We start from the raw sequence: 21429 nt of genomic DNA, 5'->3' as shown, positions 1-21429 counted from the left end.
CCGATGGTCGTTTTGTTTACAGTTTCTCTGTTTGACTCTCACGTATGCTGTTACGCCTGTCATCTTAAATTAAGAATGTTTATACATACACGATTTTCAGTTGCCTCTGATACGTATACGTGAGTAAATTGTTTCGTTATTTTATTGATTATAACAAATCAATATTCAAAACGACCCAATTCATTTTCCCGAAAATTTGGGAATACAATAATTTTATTCTTAGTATTACACTACATCTATCCCAACTGATATACGTGTTCTTGCAAAAATGTTGATGACGTCATCGCAATTTGTTTTAAATTCCCACTACAAAAATGTAATGAGAAAAAAAACACAATAGGCATGCATGCAGTCGTCAAGTTTCCGACAGCGAGGGAAGTACTGTCTAAACTCTTTAGACCAATTTTTTTTATCATTTTGCGCATAAATACCCACTTGTTGTTAAGTACGTCCACATATTTTATCACTGAACAAATAAACAGAATAATGGCTTGTGCACAACGCAATCTGAAACTGTATTTCTAATTCAGACGTATGCATGCTAAGCAGCAGACAAATGTGTAAAAATCCTGGTTTGGATGAACAGGACAGCACAACGACCTGCTGATCGATTCGTCTGCTGCTTAACGAGATAGTTCCAAAGTATTTCAAAGATTACATGGTGGTCATATATTATAGCATTAAGATATCAGCAAGTTTCAGTGTGCCGTTTACGGATATGCAGATTTGTCCCATTTTTTCGAACAAAACTGGATCATTGCTGAAAATTTAACCACAGGTAAGTGTATATTATTTTATTTCTTCATAAGTTACAACAAAAAATGCGTATCTGCAGCATTTGACATTTTAAAAACAGCATTGTTTTTGATAAAAGATAAGCGCAACGCAGTCCACTATAAAGTCGAAAATTGAACAACGGAAAATCCAAAATCGAGTGTTTCGTGGTCCGTAACATACGAAAATGTAAGTTTCTCTTTGTTTGTCTGTTATTAATTTATTAAACGGAAATTTTAACAAAAATACGATACGTGTGACTACTATTTTTTTTTTTAAATCGAGAGTCCATTGACTGGTGACTTGTTGATTTCTTATCTCATAACCTATTCAAATTTGGCAGCCATTATACAAATACGTTTTCGAAATTTTGGCACACCTCCAGTATTAACAAAAGCGTTATTGGCGACACTTGAAATTTAACGGCTTTGGTTATTCGCACCGAACAATTCAAAAGCGCCAAGTTCATACCTGTTCGTGTCGAATTCGGAAAACTTCGTAGCCAAACAGTCAATTGGCCCTATCGGGCCGATTGGTTCCTCGAAATTCGAATCACTTCGTGATTGCGTCAGCCACCACGAATAATTTGAACCAGAACCACGTTTGCAATGATTAATTTTTCAAAAAGTGGCTCATAAATCATGATTAATTACATAATTAAAGAATGTAAGAGTGCGAACAAGCTCGAACAAGCAAATTTCAGCCTAATATTGAGTAACGAATCTCACCGGTAATTTCTAGTTTTTCCACGAATTTATACGTGAAAGTGCAGCCACTAACTTCAACTTTACGATTTTAATGTCACACTGTTACTACTTGGGGAAAAATTCACAAAATTCTTCAATAAAAGCACCCCTAAAATCCAAAAGTCAAAAACCGTTGTGACGCACCACCAAACAGGGCCGCCAATGGGCAAACTTGACGGTAAAAAATAACTAAAAAGTCTTGAGAATTAATTGAGTTTTATTAATGAAGTTGACGCAATTTGCCTCTACTTTACGTTTTTACTGGTAAAATGGGTCGTTTTCACGATGAAACGATGAAATGAGTCGATAAAAGCAGACACGAGGTCGGAAAGTCACAAACCACTAGACAGGGGTGCAAATTGGCAAACCCGACGACAAAAAAATAACTAAAAAGGGTTTCGGGTGATTGCGAGTTTTTGAGGAAAATAACGTCAAGCTGACGCAACTTGCATCTGCTTTACGTTTTTAGCTGCATTTTTTACGATAAAATGATAGAATTGACCGATAAGAACACACCCAAAATCAATCAGAATCCGAGTACCATTAAACAGTAGGGCAAATCTAACGACATGAAAGTAACTTAACAGAACGAACATTTTTTTTAAACCATTGTCGTAAATAACACTTCCGCAGGTTTTTTGGTTTGACTTTTTCAAATCTTCTATTTTTATTTTTTTTTGTTCGTCTTTCCAATTTTTTTATTCACCAATTTTTCGTTTTCCTCGGTTATTCGATTTGCAAATTTTCGATCTTCCGCTTTTTCGACTTTACAATTTTTTTTAGTTTTTTGGTTTTTCAATATTCTGATTATTAGATTTCCTTTTTTCCAAAATTTTTTAGTTTTTGGATGGATTTTTCAATTTTTCGATTTGTAATTTTTCGGTTTTCAATTTTTAGATTTTTCAGCCTTAGATTTTTCAGTTTCTCATTTCTTCAATTTTTGATTTGCAATTATTCTAGTCTTTAAATATGCATATAATAATAATCATTATTTTAAAATTTTCCATTCCTTCAATTTTTCGATTCTTAATTTTTTAGTTTTTCGATTTTACAATTTTTGGGTTTTCCAGTTTTTCGGTTTATCCGTTTATTCAATTTTTTTGTTGTTTCTATTTAAATTCCAATATCGATATTTTTGAAATTTTCGATAATTCGCATTTCGCAGCGATTTTTTCGAAAATGTTGCTTCGTGACCATCAACATGCTATATTTTTGGAATCAGCGTGTCGAGATCTACGTCCCTGAATTTTTTCATAATTTTTAGACAACTTTTTTAAAATTGAAATTTTTTAATGGTCCCCCCTTCTTCAAATTTCGCAAAAATTTTGACATTTTCGAAACTCAACTAAATACATTTTCTTGTAGATTTCTAGCTCTAGAAGTCAAATCCGGCTTCGATTTTGTGATAGGTGCAACCGTTTTTCCAGAATCGACCGTTGAAACATGGAAATATTTGAAATTTTCAAAAATTCGCATTTCGCAGCGATTTTTTCGAAAATGTTGCTTGGTGACCATCAACATGCTATATTTTTGGAATCAGCGTGTCGAGATCTACGTCCCTGAATTTTTTCATAATTTTTAGACAACTTTTTTAAAATTGAAATTTTTTAATGGTCCCCCCTTCTTCAAATTTCGAAAAAATTTTGACATTTTCGAAACTCAACTAAATACATTTTCTTGTAGATTCCTAGCTCTAGAACTCAAATCCGGCTTCGATTTTGTGATACCTGCAACCGTTTTTCCAGAATCGACCGTTGAAATATGGAAATTTTTGAAATTTTCAAAATTTCGCATTTCGCAGCGATTTTTTCGAAAATGTTGCTTCGTGACCATCAACATGATATATTTTTGGAATCAGCGCGTCGAGATCTACGTCCCTGAATTTTTTCATAATTTTTAGACAATTTTTTTAAAATTGAAATTTTTTAATGGTCCCCCCTTCTTCAAATTTCGAAAAAATTTTGACATTTTCGAAACTCAACTAAATACATTTTCTTGTAGATTTCTAGCTCTAGACCTCAAATCCGGCTTCGATTTTGTGATACCAGCAACCGTTTTTCCAGAATCGACCGTTGAAACATGGAAATTTTTGAAATTTTCAAAAATTCGCATTTCGCAGCGATTTTTTCGAAAATGTTGCTTGGTGACCATCAACATGCTATATTTTTGGAATCAGCGTGTCGAGATCTACGTCCCTGAATTTTTTCATAATTTTTAGACAACTTTTTTAAAATTGAAATTTTTTAATGGTCCCCCCTTCTTCAAATTTCGAAAAAATTTTGACATTTTCGAAACTCAACTAAATACATTTTCTTGTAGATTCCTAGCTCTAGAACTCAAATCCGGCTTCGATTTTGTGATACCTGCAACCGTTTTTCCAGAATCGACCGTTGAAATATGGAAATTTTTGAAATTTTCAAAATTTCGCATTTCGCAGCGATTTTTTCGAAAATGTTGCTTCGTGACCATCAACATGATATATTTTTGGAATCAGCGCGTCGAGATCTACGTCCCTGAATTTTTTCATAATTTTTAGACAATTTTTTTAAAATTGAAATTTTTTAATGGTCCCCCCTTCTTCAAATTTCGAAAAAATTTTGACATTTTCGAAACTCAACTAAATACATTTTCTTGTAGATTTCTAGCTCTAGACCTCAAATCCGGCTTCGATTTTGTGATACCAGCAACCGTTTTTCCAGAATCGACCGTTGAAACATGGAAATTTTTGAAATTTTCAAAAATTCGCATTTCGCAGCGATTTTTTCGAAAATGTTGCTTGGTGACCATCAACATGCTATATTTTTGGAATCAGCGTGTCGAGATCTACGTCCCTGAATTTTTTCATAATTTTTAGACAACTTTTTTAAAATTGAAATTTTTTAATGGTCCCCCCTTCTTCAAATTTCGCAAAAATTTTGACATTTTCTTAACTCAACTAAATCCATTTTCTTGTAGATTTCTAGCTCTAGAACTCAAATCCGGCTTCGATTTTGTGATACCAGCAACCGTTTTTCCAGAATCGACCGTTGAAACATGGAAATTTTTGAAATTTTCAAAAATTCGCATTTCGCAGCGATTTTTTCGAAAATGTTGCTTCGTGACCATCAACATGATATATTTTTGGAATCAGCGCGTCGAGATCTACGTCCCTGAATTTTTTCATAATTTTTAGACAACTTTTTTAAAATTGAAATTTTTTAATGGTCCCCCCTTCTTCAAATTTCGAAAAAATTTTGACATTTTCGAAACTCAGCTAAATACATTTTCTTGTAGATTTCTAGCTCTAGAACTCAAATCCGGCTTCGATTTTGTGAAACCTGCAACCGTTTTTCCAGAATCGACCGTTGAAATATGGAAATCTTTGAAATTTTCAAAATTTCGCATTTCGCAGCGATTTTTTCGAAAATCTTGCTTCGTGACCATCAACATGCTATATTTTTGGAATCAGCGTGTCGAGATCTACGTCCCTGAATTTTTTCATAATTTTTAGACAACTTTTTTAAAATTGAAATTTTTTAATGGTCCCCCCTTCTTCAAATTTCGCAAAAATTTTGACATTTTCTTAACTCAACTAAATCCATTTTCTTGTAGATTTCTAGCTCTAGAACTCAAATCCGGCTTCGATTTTGTGATACCAGCAACCGTTTTTCCAGAATCGAGCGTTGAAACATGGAAATTTTTGAAATTTTCAAAATTTCGCATTTCGCAGCGATTTTTTCGAAAATGTTGCTTCGTGACCATCAACATGCCATATATTTGGAATCAGCGTGTCGAGATCTACGTCCCTGAATTTTTTCATAATTTTTAGACAACTTTTTTAAAATTGAAATTTTTTAATGGTCCCCCCTTCTTCAAATTTCGAAAAAATTTTGACATTTTCGAAACTCAACTAAATACATTTTCTTGTAGATTTCTAGCTCTAGACCTCAAATCCGGCTTCGATTTTGTGATACCAGCAACCGTTTTTCCAGAATCGACCGTTGAAACATGGAAATTTTTGAAATTTTCAAAAATTCGCATTTCGCAGCGATTTTTTCGAAAATGTTGCTTGGTGACCATCAACATGCTATATTTTTGGAATCAGCGTGTCGAGATCTACGTCCCTGAATTTTTTCATAATTTTTAGACAACTTTTTTAAAATTGAAATTTTTTAATGGTCCCCCCTTCTTCAAATTTCGCAAAAATTTTGACATTTTCGAAACTCAACTAAATACATTTTCTTGTAGATTTCTAGCTCTAGAACTCAAATCCGGCTTCGATTTTGTGATACCAGCAACCGTTTTTCCAGAATCGACCGTTGAAACATGGAAATTATTGAAATTTTCAAAAATTCGCATTTCGCAGCGATTTTTTCGAAAATGTTGCTTCGTGACCATCAACATGCTATATTTTTGGAATCAGCGTGTCGAGATCTACGTCCCTGAATTTTTTCATAATTTTTAGACAACTTTTTTAAAATTGAAATTTTTTAATGGTCCCCCCTTCTTCAAATTTCGCAAAAATTTTGACATTTTCGAAACTCAGCTAAATACATTTTCTTGTAGATTTCTAGCTCTAGAACTCAAATCCGGCTTCGATTTTGTGATACATGCAACCGTTTTTCCAGAATCGACCGTTGAAACATGGAAATTTTTGAAATTTTCAAAATTTCGCATTTCGTAGCGATTTTTGCGAAAATGTTGCTTCGTGACCATCAACATGATATATTTTTGGAATCAGCGCGTCGAGATCTACGTCCCTGAATTTTTTCATAATTTTTAGACAACTTTTTTAAAATTGAAATTTTTTAATGGTCCCCCCTTCTTCAAATTTCGCAAAAATTTTGACATTTTCGAAACTCAACTAAATACATATTCTTGTAGATTTCTAGCTCTAGAACTCAAATCCGGCTTCGATTTTGTGATACATGCAACCGTTTTTCCAGAATCGACCGTTGAAACATGGAATTTTTTGAAATTTTCAAAATTTCGCATTTCGTAGCGATTTTTGCGAAAATGTTGCTTCGTGACCATCAACATGATATATTTTTGGAATCAGCGCGTCGAGATCTACGTCCCTGAATTTTTTCATAATTTTTAGACAACTTTTTTAAAATTGAAATTTTTTAATGGTCCCCCCTTCTTCAAATTTCGAAAAAATTTTGACATTTTCGAAACTCAGCTAAATACATTTTCTTGTAGATTTCTAGCTCTAGAACTCAAATCCGGCTTCGATTTTGTGAAACCTGCAACCGTTTTTCCAGAATCGACCGTTGAAATATGGAAATTTTTGAAATTTTCAAAATTTCGCATTTCGCAGCGATTTTTTCGAGAATGTTGCTTCGTGACCATCAACATGCTATATTTTTGGAATCAGCGTGTCGAGATCTACGTCCCTGAATTTTTTCATAATTTTTAGACAACTTTTTTAAAATTGAAATTTTTTAATGGTCCCCCCTTCTTCAAATTTCGCAAAAATTTTGACATTTTCGAAACTCAACTAAATACATTTTCTTGTAGATTTCTAGCTCTAGAAGTCAAATCCGGCTTCGATTTTGTGAAACGTGCAACCGTTTTTCCAGAATCGACCGTTGAAATATGGAAATTTTTGAAATTTTGAAAATTTCGCATTTCGCAGCGATTTTTTCGAAAATGTTGCTTCGTGACCATCAACATGCTATATTTTTGGAATCAGCGTGTCGAGATCTACGTGCCTGAATTTTTTCATAATTTTTAGACAACTTTTTTAAAATTGAAATTTTTTAATGGTCCCCCCTTCTTCAAATTTCGCAAAAATTTTGACATTTTCTTAACTCAACTAAATCCATTTTCTTGTAGATTTCTAGCTCTAGAACTCAAATCCGGCTTCGATTTTGTGATACCAGCAACCGTTTTTCCAGAATCGACCGTTGAAACATGGAAATTTTTGAAATTTTCAAAAATTCGCATTTCGCAGCGATTTTTTCGAAAATGTTGCTTCGTGACCATCAACATGCTATATTTTTGGAATCAGCGTGTCGAGATCTACGTCCCTGAATTTTTTCATAATTTTTAGACAACTTTTTTAAAATTGAAATTTTTTAATGGTCCCCCCTTCTTCAAATTTCGCAAAAATTTTGACATTTTCGAAACTCAACCAAATACATTTTCTTGTAGATTTCTAGCTCTAGAACTCAAATCCGGCTTCGATTTTGTGATACCTGCAACCGTTTTTCCAGAATCGACCGTTGAAATATGGAAATTTTTGAAATTATCAAAATTTCGCATTTCGCAGCGATTTTTTCGAAAATGTTGCTTCGTGACCATCAACATGCAATATTTTTGGAATCAGCGTGTCGAGATCTACGTCCCTGAATTTTTTCATAATTTTTAGACAACTTTTTTAAAATTGAAATTTTTTAATGGTCCCCCCTTCTTCAAATTTCGAAACAATTTTGACATTTTCGAAACTCAACTAAATACATTTTCTTGTAGATTTCTAGCTCTAGAACTCAAATCCGGCTTCGATTTTGTGATACCTGCAACCGTTTTTCCAGAATCGACCGTTGAAATATGGAAATTTTTGAAATTTTCAAAATTTCGCATTTCGCAGCGATTTTTTCGAAAATGTTGCTTCGTGGCCATCAACATGCCATATATTTGGAATCAGCGTGTAGAGGATCTACGGCTCTGAATTTTTTCATAATTTTTAGACAACTTTTTTAAAATTGAAATTTTTTAATGGTCCCCCCTTCTTCAAATTTCGAAAAAATTTTGACATTTTCGAAACTCAACTAAATACATTTTCTTGTAGATTTCTAGCTCTAGAACTCAAATCCGGCTTCGATTTTGTGATACCAGCAACCGTTTTTCCAGAATCGACCGTTGAAACATGGAAATTTTTGAAATTTTCAAAAATTCGCATTTGGCAGCGATTTTTTCGAAAATGTTGCTTCGTGACCATCAACATGCTATATTTTTGGAATCAGCGTGTCGAGATCTACGTCCCTGAATTTTTTCATAATTTTTAGACAACTTTTTTAAAATTGAAATTTTTTAATGGTCCCTCCTTCAAATTTCGCAAAAATTTTGACATTTTCGAAACTCAACTAAATACATTTTCTTGTTGATTTCTAGCTCTAGAAGTCAAATCCGGCTTCGATTTTGTGATACATGCAACCGTTTTTCCAGAATCGACCGTTGAAATATGGAAATTTTTGAAATTTTCAAAATTTCGCATTTCGCAGCGATTTTTTCGAAAATGTTGCTTCGTGACCATCAACATGATATATTTTTGGAATCAGCGCGTCGAGATCTACGTCCCTGACTTTTTTCATAATTTTTAGACAACTTTTTTAAAATTGAAATATTTTAATGGTCCCCCCTTCTTCAAATTTCGCAAAAATTTTGACATTTTCGAAACTCAACTAAATACATTTTCTTGTAGATTTCCAGCTCTAGAACTCAAATCCGGCTTCGATTTTGTGATACCTTCAACCGTTTTTCCAGAATCGACGGTTGAAATAGGAAATTTTTGAAATTTTCAAAATTTCGCATTTCGCAGCGATTTTTTCGAAAATGTTGCTTCGTGACCATCAACATGCTATATATTTGGAATCAGCGTGTAGAGGATCTACGGCTCTGAATTTTTTCATAATTTTTAGACAACTTTTTTAAAATTGAAATTTTTTAATGGTCCCCCCTTCTTCAAATTTCGATAAAATTTTGACATTTTCGAAACTCAACTAAATACATTTTCTTGTAGATTTCTAGCTTTAGACCTCAAATCCGGCTTCGATTTTGTGATACCAGCAACCGTTTTTCCAGAATCGACCGTTGAAACATGGAAATTTTTGAAATTTTAAAAAATTCGCATTTCGCAGCGATTTTTTCGAAAATGTTGCTTGGTGACCATCAACATGCTATATTTTTGGAATCAGCGTGTCGAGATCTACGTCCCTGAATTTTTTCATAATTTTTAGACAACTTTTTTAAAATTGAAATTTTTTAATGGTCCCCCCTTCTTCAAATTTCGCAAAAATTTTGACATTTTCGAAACTCAACTAAATACATTTTCTTGTAGATTTCTAGCTCTAGAACTCAAATCCGGCTTCGATTTTGTGATACCTTCAACCGTTTTTCCAGAATCGACGGTTGAAATAGGAAATTTTTGAAATTTTCAAAATTTCGCATTTCGCAGCGATTTTTTCGAAAATGTTGCTTCGTGACCATCAACATGCTATATATTTGGAATCAGCGTGTAGAGGATCTACGGCTCTGAATTTTTTCATAATTTTTAGACAACTTCTTTAAAATTGAAATTTTTTAATGGTCCCCCCTTCTACAAATTTCGCAAAAATTTTGACATTTTCGAAACTCAACTAAATACATTTTCTTGTAGATTTCTAGCTCTAGAAGTCAAATCCGGCTTCGATTTTGTGATACGTGCAACCGTTTTTCCAGAATCGACCGTTGAAACATGGAAATTTTTGAAATTTTCAAAAATTCGCATTTCGCAGCGATTTTTTCGAAAATGTTGCTTGGTGACCATCAACATGCTATATTTTTGGAATCAGCGTGTCGAGATCTACGTCCCTGAATTTTTTCATAATTTTTAGACAACTTTTTTAAAATTGAAATTTTTTAATGGTCCCCCCTTCTTCAAATTTCGAAAAAATTTTGACATTTTCGAAACTCAACTAAATACATTTTCTTGTAGATTTCTAGCTCTAGACGTCAAATCCGGCTTCGATTTTGTGATACCAGCAACCGTTTTTCCAGAATCGACCGTTGAAACATGGAAATTTTTGAAATTTTCAAAAATTCGCATTTCGCAGCGATTTTTTCGAAAATGTTGCTTGGTGACCATCAACATGCTATATTTTTGGAATCAGCGTGTCGAGATCTACGTCCCTGAATTTTTTCATAATTTTTAGACAACTTTTTTAAAATTGAAATTTTTTAATGGTCCCCCCTTCTTCAAATTTCGAAAAAATTTTGACATTTTCGAAACTCAACTAAACACATTTTCTTGTAGATTTCTAGCTCTAGAACTCAAATCCGGCTTCGATTTTGTGATACCAGCAACCGTTTTTCCAGAATCGACCGTTGAAACATGGAAATTTTTGAAATTTTCAAAAATTCGCATTTCGCAGCGATTTTTTCGAAAATGTTGCTTCGTGACCATCAACATGATATATTTTTGGAATCAGCGTGTCGAGATCTACGTCCCTGAATTTTTTCATAATTTTTAGACAACTTTTTTAAAATTGAAATTTTTTAATGGTCCCCCCTTCTTAAAATTTCGAAAAAATTTTGACATTTTCGAAACTCAACTAAATAAATTTTCTTGTAGATTTCTAGCTCTAGACCTCAAATCCGGCTTCGATTTTGTGATACCAGCAACCGTTTTTCCAGAATCGACCGTTGAAACATGGAAATTTTTGAAATTTTCAAAAATTCGCATTTCGCAGCGATTTTTTCGAAAATGTTGCTTGGTGACCATCAACATGCTGTATTTTTGGAATCAGCGTGTCGAGATCTACGTCCCTGAATTTTTTCATAATTTTTAGACAACTTTTTTAAAATTGAAATTTTTTAATGGTCCCCCCTTCTTCAAATTTCGAAAAAATTTTGACATTTTCGAAACTCAACTAAATACATTTTCTTGTAGATTTCTAGCTCTAGAACTCAAATCCGGCTTCGATTTTGTGATACCAGCAACCGTTTTTCCAGAATCGACCGTTGAAACATGGAAATTTTTGAAATTTTCAAAAATTCGCATTTCGCAGCGATTTTTTCGAAAATGTTGCTTGGTGACCATCAACATGCTATATTTTTGGAATCAGCGTGTCGAGATCTACGTCCCTGAATTTTTTCATAATTTTTAGACAACTTTTTTAAAATTGAAATTTTTTAATGGTCCCCCCTTCTTCAAATTTCGAAAAAATTTTGACATTTTCGAAACTCAACTAAATACATTTTCTTGTAGATTCCTAGCTCTAGAATTCAAATCCGGCTTCGATTTTGTGATACCTGCAACCGTTTTTCCAGAATCGACCGTTGAAATATGGAAATTTTTGAAATTTTCAAAATTTCGCATTTCGCAGCGATTTTTTCGAAAATGTTGCTTCGTGACCATCAACGTGATATATTTTTGGAATCAGCGCGTCGAGATCTACGTCCCTGAATTTTTTCATAATTTTTAGACAACTTTTTTAAAATTGAAATTTTTTAATGGTCCCCCCTTCTTCAAATTTCGAAAAAATTTTGACATTTTCTTAACTCAACTAAATCCATTTTCTTGTAGATTTCTAGCTCTAGAACTCAAATCCGGCTTCGATTTTGTGATACCAGCAACCGTTTTTCCAGAATCGAGCGTTGAAACATGGAAATTTTTGAAATTTTCAAAATTTCGCATTTCGCAGCGATTTTTTCGAAAATGTTGCTTCGTGACCATCAACATGCCATATATTTGGAATCAGCGTGTCGAGATCTACGTCCCTGAATTTTTTCATAATTTTTAGACAACTTTTTTAAAATTGAAATTTTTTAATGGTCCCCCCTTCTTCAAATTTCGAAAAAATTTTGACATTTTCGAAACTCAACTAAATATATTTTCTTGTAGATTTCTAGCTCTAGACCTCAAATCCGGCTTCGATTTTGTGATACCAGCAACCGTTTTTCCAGAATCGACCGTTGAAACATGGAAATTTTTGAAATTTTCAAAAATTCGCATTTCGCAGCGATTTTTTCGAAAATGTTGCTTGGTGACCATCAACATGCTATATTTTTGGAATCAGCGTGTCGAGATCTACGTCCCTGAATTTTTTCATAATTTTTAGACAACTTTTTTAAAATTGAAATTTTTTAATGGTCCCCCCTTCTTCAAATTTCGCAAAAATTTTGACATTTTCGAAACTCAACTAAATACATTTTCTTGTAGATTTCTAGCTCTAGAACTCAAATCCGGCTTCGATTTTGTGATACCAGCAACCGTTTTTCCAGAATCGACCGTTGAAACATGGAAATTATTGAAATTTTCAAAAATTCGCATTTCGCAGCGATTTTTTCGAAAATGTTGCTTCGTGACCATCAACATGCTATATTTTTGGAATCAGCGTGTCGAGATCTACGTCCCTCAATTTTTTCATAATTTTTAGACAACTTTTTTAAAATTGAAATTTTTTAATGGTCCCCCCTTCTTCAAATTTCGCAAAAATTTTGACATTTTCGAAACTCAACTAAATACATATTCTTGTAGATTTCTAGCTCTAGAACTCAAATCCGGCTTCGATTTTGTGATACATGCAACCGTTTTTCCAGAATCGACCGTTGAAACATGGAAATTTTTGAAATTTTCAAAATTTCGCATTTCGTAGCGATTTTTGCGAAAATGTTGCTTCGTGACCATCAACATGATATATTTTTGGAATCAGCGCGTCGAGATCTACGTCCCTGAATTTTTTCATAATTTTTAGACAACTTTTTTAAAATTGAAATTTTTTAATGGTCCCCCCTTCTTCAAATTTCGAAAAAATTTTGACATTTTCGAAACTCAGCTAAATACATTTTCTTGTAGATTTCTAGCTCTAGAACTCAAATCCGGCTTCGATTTTGTGAAACCTGCAACCGTTTTTCCAGAATCGACCGTTGAAATATGGAAATTTTTGAAATTTTCAAAATTTCGCATTTCGCAGCGATTTTTTCGAGAATGTTGCTTCGTGACCATCAACATGCTATATTTTTGGAATCAGCGTGTCGAGATCTACGTCCCTGAATTTTTTCATAATTTTTAGACAACTTTTTTAAAATTGAAATTTTTTAATGGTCCCCCCTTCTTCAAATTTCGCAAAAATTTTGACATTTTCGAAACTCAACTAAATACATTTTCTTGTAGATTTCTAGCTCTAGAAGTCAAATCCGGCTTCGATTTTGTGAAACGTGCAACCGTTTTTCCAGAATCGGCCGTTGAAATATGGAAATTTTTGAAATTTTGAAAATTTCGCATTTCGCAGCGTTTTTTTCGAAAATGTTGCTTCGTGACCATCAACATGCTATATTTTTGGAATCAGCGTGTCGAGATCTACGTGCCTGAATTTTTTCATAATTTTTAGACAACTTTTTTAAAATTGAAATTTTTTAATGGTCCCCCCTTCTTCAAATTTCGCAAAAATTTTGACATTTTCTTAACTCAACTAAATCCATTTTCTTGTAGATTTCTAGCTCTAGAACTCAAATCCGGCTTCGATTTTGTGATACCAGCAACCGTTTTTCCAGAATCGACCGTTGAAACATGGAAATTTTTGAAATTTTCAAAAATTCGCATTTCGCAGCGATTTTTTCGAAAATGTTGCTTCGTGACCATCAACATGCTATATTTTTGGAATCAGCGTGTCGAGATCTACGTCCCTGAATTTTTTCATAATTTTTAGACAACTTTTTTAAAATTGAAATTTTTTAATGGTCCCCCCTTCTTCAAATTTCGCAAAAATTTTGACATTTTCGAAACTCAACTAAATACATTTTCTTGTAGATTTCTAGCTCTAGAAGTCAAATCCGGCTTCGATTTTGTGAAACGTGCAACCGTTTTTCCAGAATCGACCGTTGAAATATGGAAATTTTTGAAATTTTGAAAATTTCGCATTTCGCAGCGATTTTTTCGAAAATGTTGCTTCGTGACCATCAACATGCAAAATTTTTGGAATCAGCGTGTCGAGATCTACGTGCCTGAATTTTTTCATAATTTTTAGACAACTTTTTTAAAATTGAAATTTTTTAATGGTCCCCCCTTCTTCAAATTTCGCAAAAATTTTGACATTTTCGAAACTCAACCAAATACATTTTCTTGTAGATTTCTAGCTCTAGAACTCAAATCCGGCTTCGATTTTGTGATACCTGCAACCGTTTTTCCAGAATCGACCGTTGAAATATGGAAATTTTTGAAATTTCAAAAATTCGCATTTGGCAGCGATTTTTTCGAAAATGTTGCTTCGTGACCATCAACATGATAAATTTTTGGAATCAGCGCGTCGAGATCTACGTCCCTGAATTTTTTCATAATTTGTAGACAACTTTTTTAAAATTGAAATTTTTTTAATGGTCCCCCCTTCTTTAAATTTCGCAAAAATTTTGACATTTTCGAAACTCAACTAAATACATTTTCTTGTAGATTTCTAGCTCTAGAACTCAAATCCGGTTTCGATTTTGTGATACCTGCAACCGTTTTTCCAGAATCGACCGTTGAAATATGGAAATTTTTGAAATTTCAAAATTTCGCATTTGGCAGCGATTTTTTCGAAAATGTTGCTTCGTGACCATCAACATGATATATTTTTGGAATCAGCGTGTCGAGATCCACGTCCCTGAATTTTTTCATAATTTTTAGACAACTTTTTTAAAATTGAATTTTTTTAATGGTCCCCCCTTCTTCAAATTTCGCAAAAATTTTGATATTTTCGAAACTCAACTAAATACATTTTCTTGTTGATTTCTAGCTCTAGAACTCAAATCCGGCTTCGATTTTGTGATACCAACAACCGTTTTTCCAGAATCGCCCGTTGAAATATGGAAATTTTTGAAATTTTCAAAAATTCGCATTTCGCAGCGATTTTTTCGAAAATGTTGCTTCGTGACCATCAACATGCTATATTTTTGGAATCAGCGTGTCGAGATCCACGTCCTTGAATTTTTTCATAATTTTTAGACAACTTTTTTAAAATTGAAATTTTTTAATGGTCCCCCCTTCTTCAAATTTCGCAAAAATTTTGACATTTTCGAAACTCAACTAAATACATTTTCTTGTAGATTTCTAGCTCTAGAACTCAAATCCGGCTTCGATTTTGTGATACCTGCAACCGTTTTTCCAGAATCGACCGTTGAAATATGGAAATTTTTGAAATTTTCAAAAATTCGCATTTCGCAGCGATTTTTTCGAAAATGTTGCTTCGTGACCATCAACATGCTATATTTTTGGAATCACCGTGTCGAGATCCACGTCCTTGAATTTTTTCATAATTTTTAGACAACTTTTTTAAAATTGAATTTTTTTAATGGTCCCCCCTTCTTCAAATTTCGCAAAAATTTTGACATTTTCGAAACTCAACTAAATACATTTTCTTGTAGATTTCTAGCTCTAGAACTCAAATCCGGCTTCGATTTTGTGATACCTGCAACCGTTTTTCCAGAATCGACCGTTGAAATATGGAAATTTTTGAAATTTTCAAAAATTTGCATTTCGCAGCGATTTTTTCTAAAATGTTGCTTCGTGACCATCAACATGCTATATTTTTAGAATCAGCGTGTCGAGATCCACGTCCTTGAATTTTTTCATAATTTTTAGACAACTTTTTTAAAATTGAAATTTTTTAATGGTCCCCCCTTCTTCAAATTTCGCGAACATTTTGACATTTTCGAAACTCAACTAAGTACATTTTCTTGTAGATTTCTAGCTCTAGAACTCAAATCCGGCTTCGATTTTGTGATACCTGCAACCGTTTTTCCAGAATCGACCGTTGAAATATGGAAATTTTTGAAATTTTTCATAATTTTTAGACAACTTTTTTAAAATTGAAATTTTTTAATGGTCCCCCCTTCTTCAAATTTCGCAAACATTTTGACATTTTCGAAACTCAACTTAATACATTTTCTTGTAGATTTCTATCTCTAGAACACGAATCCGGCTTCGATTTTGTGATACCTGCAACCGTTTTTCCAGAATCGACCGTTGAAATATGGAAATTTTTGAAATTTTCAAAAATTCGCATTTCGCAGCTATTTTTTCGAAAATGTTGCTTCGTGACCATCAACATGCTATATTTTTGGAATCAGCGTGTCGAGATCCACGTCCTTGAATTTTTTCATAATTTTTAGACAACTTTTTTAAAATTGAAATTTTTTAATGGTCCCCCCTTCTTCAAATTTCGCAAAAATTCTGACATTTTCGAAACTCAACTAAACACATTTTCTTGTAGATTTCTAGCTCTAGAACTCAAATCCGGCTTCCATTTTGTGATACCTGCAACCGTTTTTCCAGAATCGACGGTTGAAATATGGAAATTTTTGAAATTTTCAAAAATTCGCATTTCGCAGCAATTTTTTCGAAAATGTTGCTTCGTGACCATCAACATGCTATATTTTTGGAATCAGCGTGTCGAGATCTACGTCCCTGAATTTTTTCATAATTTTTAGACAACTTTTTTAAAATTGAAATTTTTTAATGGTCCCCCCTTCTTCAAATTTCGCAAAAATTTTGACATTTTCGAAACTCAACTAAATAGATTTTCTTGTAGATTTCTAGCTCTAGAACTCGAATCCGGCTTCGATTTTATGATACCTGCAACCGTTTTTCCAGAATCGACCGTTGAAATATGGAAATTTTTGAAATTTTCAAAAATTCGCATTTCGCAGCGATTTTTTCGAAAATGTTGCTTCGTGACCATCAACATGCTATATTTTTGGAATCAGCGTGTCGAGATCCACGTCCTTGAATTTTTTCATAATTTTTAGACAACTTTTTTAAAATTGAAATTTTTTAATGGTCCCCCCTTCTTCAAATTTCGCAAAAATTATGACATTTTCGAAACTCAACGAAATAAATTTTCTTGTAGATTTCTAGCTCTAGAACTCAAATCCGGCTTGGATTTTGTGATACCTGCAACCGTTTTTCCAGAATCGACCGTTGAAATATGGAAATTTTTGAAATTTTCAAAAATTCGCATTTCGCAGCAATTTTTTCGAAAATGTTGCTTCGTGACCATCAACATGCTATATTTTTGGAATCAGCGTGTCGAGATCTACGTCCCTGAATTTTTTCATAATTTTTAGACAACTTTTTTATAATTGAAATTTTTTAATGGTCCCCCCTTCTTCAAATTTCGCAAAAATTTTGACATTTTGGAAACTCAACTAAATAGATTTTCTTGTAGATTTCTAGCTCTAGAACTCGAATCCGGCTTCGATTTTATGATACCTGCAACCGTTTTTCCAGAATCGACCGTTGAAATATGGAAATTTTTGAAATTTTCAAAAATTCGCATTTCGCAGCGATTTTTTCGAAAATGTTGCTTCGTGACCATCAACATGCTATATTTTTGGAATCAGCGTGTCGAGATCCACGTCCTTGAATTTTTTCATAATTTTTAGACAACTTTTTTAAAATTGAAATTTTTTAATGGTCCCCCCTTCTTCAAATTTCGCAAAAATATTCACATTTTCGAAACTCAACTAAATACATTTTCTTGTAGATTTCTAGCTCTAGAACTCAAATCCGGATTCGATTTTGTGATACCTGCAACCGTTTTTCCAGAATCGACCGTTGAAATATGGAAATTTTTGAAATTTTCAAAAATTCGCATTTCGCAGCGATTTTTTCGAAAATGTTGCTTCGTGACAATCAACATGCTATATTTTTGGAATCAGCGTGTCGAGATCTACGTCCCTGAATTTTTTCATAATTTTTAGACAACTTTTTTAAAATTGAAATTTTTTAATGGTCCCCCCTTCCTCAAATTTCGCAAAAATTTTGACATTTTCGAAACTCAACTAAACACATTTTCTTGTAGATTTCTAGCTCTAGAACTCAAATCCGGCTTCCATTTTGTGATACCTGCACCAGTTTTTCCAGAATCGACGGTTGAAATATGGAAATTTTTGAAATTTTCAAAAATTCGCATTTCGCAGCGATTTTTTCGAAAATGTTGCTTCGTGACCATCAATATGCTATATTTTTGTAATCAGCGTGTGGAGATCCACGTCCTTGAATTTTTTCATAATTTATAGACAACTTTTTTAAAATTGAAATTTTTTAATGGTCCCCCCTTCTTCAAATTTCGCAAAAATTTTGACATTTTCGAAACTCAACTAAATACATTTTCTTGTAGATTTCTAGCTCTAGAAGTCAAATCCGGCCTCGATTTTGTGATACCTGCAACCGTTTTTCCAGAATCGACCGTTGAAATATGGAAATTTTTGAAATTTTCAAAATTTCGCATTTCCCAGCGATTTTTTCGAAAATGTTGCTTCGTGACCATCAACATGATATATTTTTGGAATCAGCGTGTCGAGATCCACGTCCTTGAATTTTTTCATAATTTTTAGACAACTTTTTTAAAATTGAAATTTTTCAAATTTCGCAAAAATTTTGACATTTTCGAAACTCAACTAAATACATTTTCTTGTAGATTTCTAGCTCTAGAACTCAAATCCGGCTTCGATTTTGTGATACCTGCAACCGTTTTTCCAGAATCGACCGTTGAAGTACGGAAATTTTTGAAATTTTCAAAAATTCGCATTTCGCAGCGATTTTTTCGAAAATGTTGCTTCGTGACCATCAACATCCTATATTTTTGGAATCAGCGTGTCGAGATCCACGTCCTTGAATTTTTTCATAATTTTAAGATAACATTTTTAAAATTGAAATTTAAACAATTTTGATTTTTTTTTTTCAAAATCTGGATGTCTATATATAAATTTTGGAAATGACTCCCAATGGTGTTGGGGAGTTCATGAAATGTCGAGAAAACATGAAAGTGACAAGTCACCCGATCGACTCAATTTCTATACTTAGTTTACGCTCAAAAAGAAAAAATTGAGGTACTGATGTAAGTGGTGTCCTTGGTGTATTAACCATCTTGATTTTAGAACTTGATTTCTTACTTTAATGCTTTTTAATTTTTTTTCAGACAAACTGAAAGTACCAGTTATTCACAATGACGTCAGCAACTAAAGGTAGTACCACTTTACAATACGCGGCATCCCTTTCAGGTGAGTACTTAGATTTAACTCAACTTTAGACGACGTACTTATCCAGTCCAGTGGTAGTACCAATCACTTTCTTTTTCAGGAACCCTTGCTGTCATCTGCGACGGCATGCACTTCGGCTGGGCTTCCCCCAGCGTGCCCCAGTTCACCAACAACGCCACTTGCACCCTCTGCATCACCGACAGCGAAGGTTCCACTTTAGCCGTCATGCCCCTGGTCGGTTCCATTTTCGGTTCTTTATTCGCCGCCACCGTGGTCGACATTTTCGGCCGCAAACGCTCCCAACTAGCCACCGCCATTCCCTTCTTTTTCGCCTGGATCGCGGTAGCCTTCTGCCAAAACATCTACCTCTTGTACTTCGCCCGCTTCATCGCTGGTGGGGCCGGCGGGTTCACCTTCACGGTACTACCTATGTACATCGGGGAAATCGCAGACGCCAAAGTCAGAGGAATGCTGGGCTCGAGTTGTTCCGTCACCTGGATCGCCGGCTTCCTCATAATCAACGTGATAGGGTCGTACTTTAGTATCAAAACCACCGCTTTAGTGTCTTCCGTAGTACCGGCGTTGTTATTCGTGACGTTTCTATGGATGCCCGAAAGCCCCTACTATTTGTTGATGAAAGATAAGCCGGAGAAAGCCAAAAGGGCGTTGGAGAGACTGAAAGGTACCACCGACGTTGGTGAAGACTTGAACCGGATCAGAACCGCCATTCAAGCTGAAGAGAAGTCGCACAAGGGGAAGTTCGTGGACTTGTACAGAGTACCGAGTAACCGAAAAGCCGCGATTATTGCTGGCGGGCTTCGGGGCTTCCAGCAGCTCGCTGGTACCACCGCTATAGCGTTCTACACGCACGAGATTTTTGAAACTGCCACAGATCGCATTTCTAACCACCATGCAGTGATGATTTACTACGCCATCCAACTAGTACTCACTTCGCTGTCTTCCAGTATTGTTGACAGGGCCGGCCGCAGGCCCTTGCTTCTTATATCGATGGCAGGGGCGGCGTTAGCCCTTTTCGTCGAAGGTACTTACTTCTACATTTTGAACGAAACAACTATAGACACCAGACCATTTTCGGTGGTAGCTGTAGTGGGTCTTCTAGCCTTCGTGATCCTGTTTGGGGTCGGGATGCAGTCTATTCCTGTTTGTATGTTAGGGGAGCTGTTTCCAACAAGCGTTAAAGCGTTCGCTTTATGTTTGGCTGATTTGTATTTTTGTGTGATGGCCACTGTGGCTTCCAAGTACTTGCAGATAACGAAGGCGAAGTTCGGGTTGCATGTTTCGTTCTATGGGTTTTTTGTGTGTGCGGTGATGGGGTTGGTTTTTATTTACTTTTTTGTCCCGGAAACCAAGGGGAAGACGCTGGAGGATATCCAGAATGAACTGAAAAATGGTACGGGGATGCGTGTTGACAAAGGAAGTGAGGACGAGAAGATCAGTCTGAAAGCTTGAGACTGACATGTCGCTGTACTGAATTGTGAAATAGTATTTTCTGGGAATAAATTTTACTTTGAAGTATGGGTTGTTTTAGTAAAAGTATCTGAAGTCCACATAAATAAAAATCATAAATTGGTTTATCAGTTTCTAATCTTTGGTGAGTGAATTTAATAGAAAGAGATTCTACTGAATAATTAAATAAAATTTCTGTATATTGAATTTTTATTTGTTGCAATATTATTTAAAGATTTGTAATCATTATGTATTCCTATTAGAAAACAAATCGAAATGTAAATAAAATAAATCTAGAACATTGAAAACTATTTATAAATTTGAAAATAACTTCTTTGTTCGTGCAATAATTTCTCTTTCATTAAACATTACTATGACTCACTTTATGATTAAGTATTCCAGAGCACTACTTAAACAATGTAAATCACCGAGAATAACAAATTTAGAAAATATTTGTTTTTTGTTCACGCGAAAGAATCATGGTAGAATGTAGTCATTTTACACGTAAACAACAACAAAATTTATAGAAAAAATCGACAAAAAACGTTACCAAAAAAGTATTAAAAAAAAAAGGACATAAACATCGACACAAAATGCGACAAAAAAAAGATTAAAAAAAAGAGCCCGAAAGAAACTCAAAAAAAGCAAATTTGAAACAAAAAATGACAGAAAATGCCCCAACAAAATACACAAGAAAAACATGCTAGAAAAAAGTGATAGAAAACAAAAAACGACAAAAAAC

The 21429-nt window shown here is 34.0% G+C and overlaps 1 protein-coding gene across 3 annotated transcripts; it reads left to right on the top strand.

The window, feature by feature from the left end:
- Nucleotides 1-513: 513 nt before the first annotated feature.
- On the top strand, nt 514-20758 carry LOC135131514 (facilitated trehalose transporter Tret1-like). Of its 3 annotated transcripts, none has more exons than XM_064059294.1 (4): nt 514-642; nt 693-778; nt 19160-19241; nt 19321-20758. In XM_064059294.1, exons 3-4 carry the CDS (start codon nt 19187-19189, stop codon nt 20688-20690), a joined length of 1425 nt encoding a protein of 474 aa, XP_063915364.1. In that variant the 5' UTR covers nt 514-642; nt 693-778; nt 19160-19186; the 3' UTR covers nt 20691-20758. The 3 variants fall into 3 exon arrangements, with proteins under 3 accessions (XP_063915364.1, XP_063915362.1, XP_063915363.1); XM_064059292.1 differs by adding an exon at nt 875-963 and having other exon boundaries at nt 514-778; XM_064059293.1 differs by adding an exon at nt 836-963 and having other exon boundaries at nt 514-778.
- Nucleotides 20759-21429: the final 671 nt, after the last annotated feature.

This window comes from Zophobas morio, unplaced genomic scaffold, assembly GCF_036711695.1.
Source record: "Zophobas morio isolate AGI-343-1 ecotype UQ-CSIRO unplaced genomic scaffold, CSIRO_AGI_Zmor_V1 ptg000020l, whole genome shotgun sequence".
Classification (NCBI taxonomy): Eukaryota; Metazoa; Arthropoda; class Insecta; order Coleoptera; family Tenebrionidae; genus Zophobas; species Zophobas morio.
Note: the sequence above shows the minus strand (reverse complement) of the source record. Positions and strands in the feature narration are given on the sequence as shown.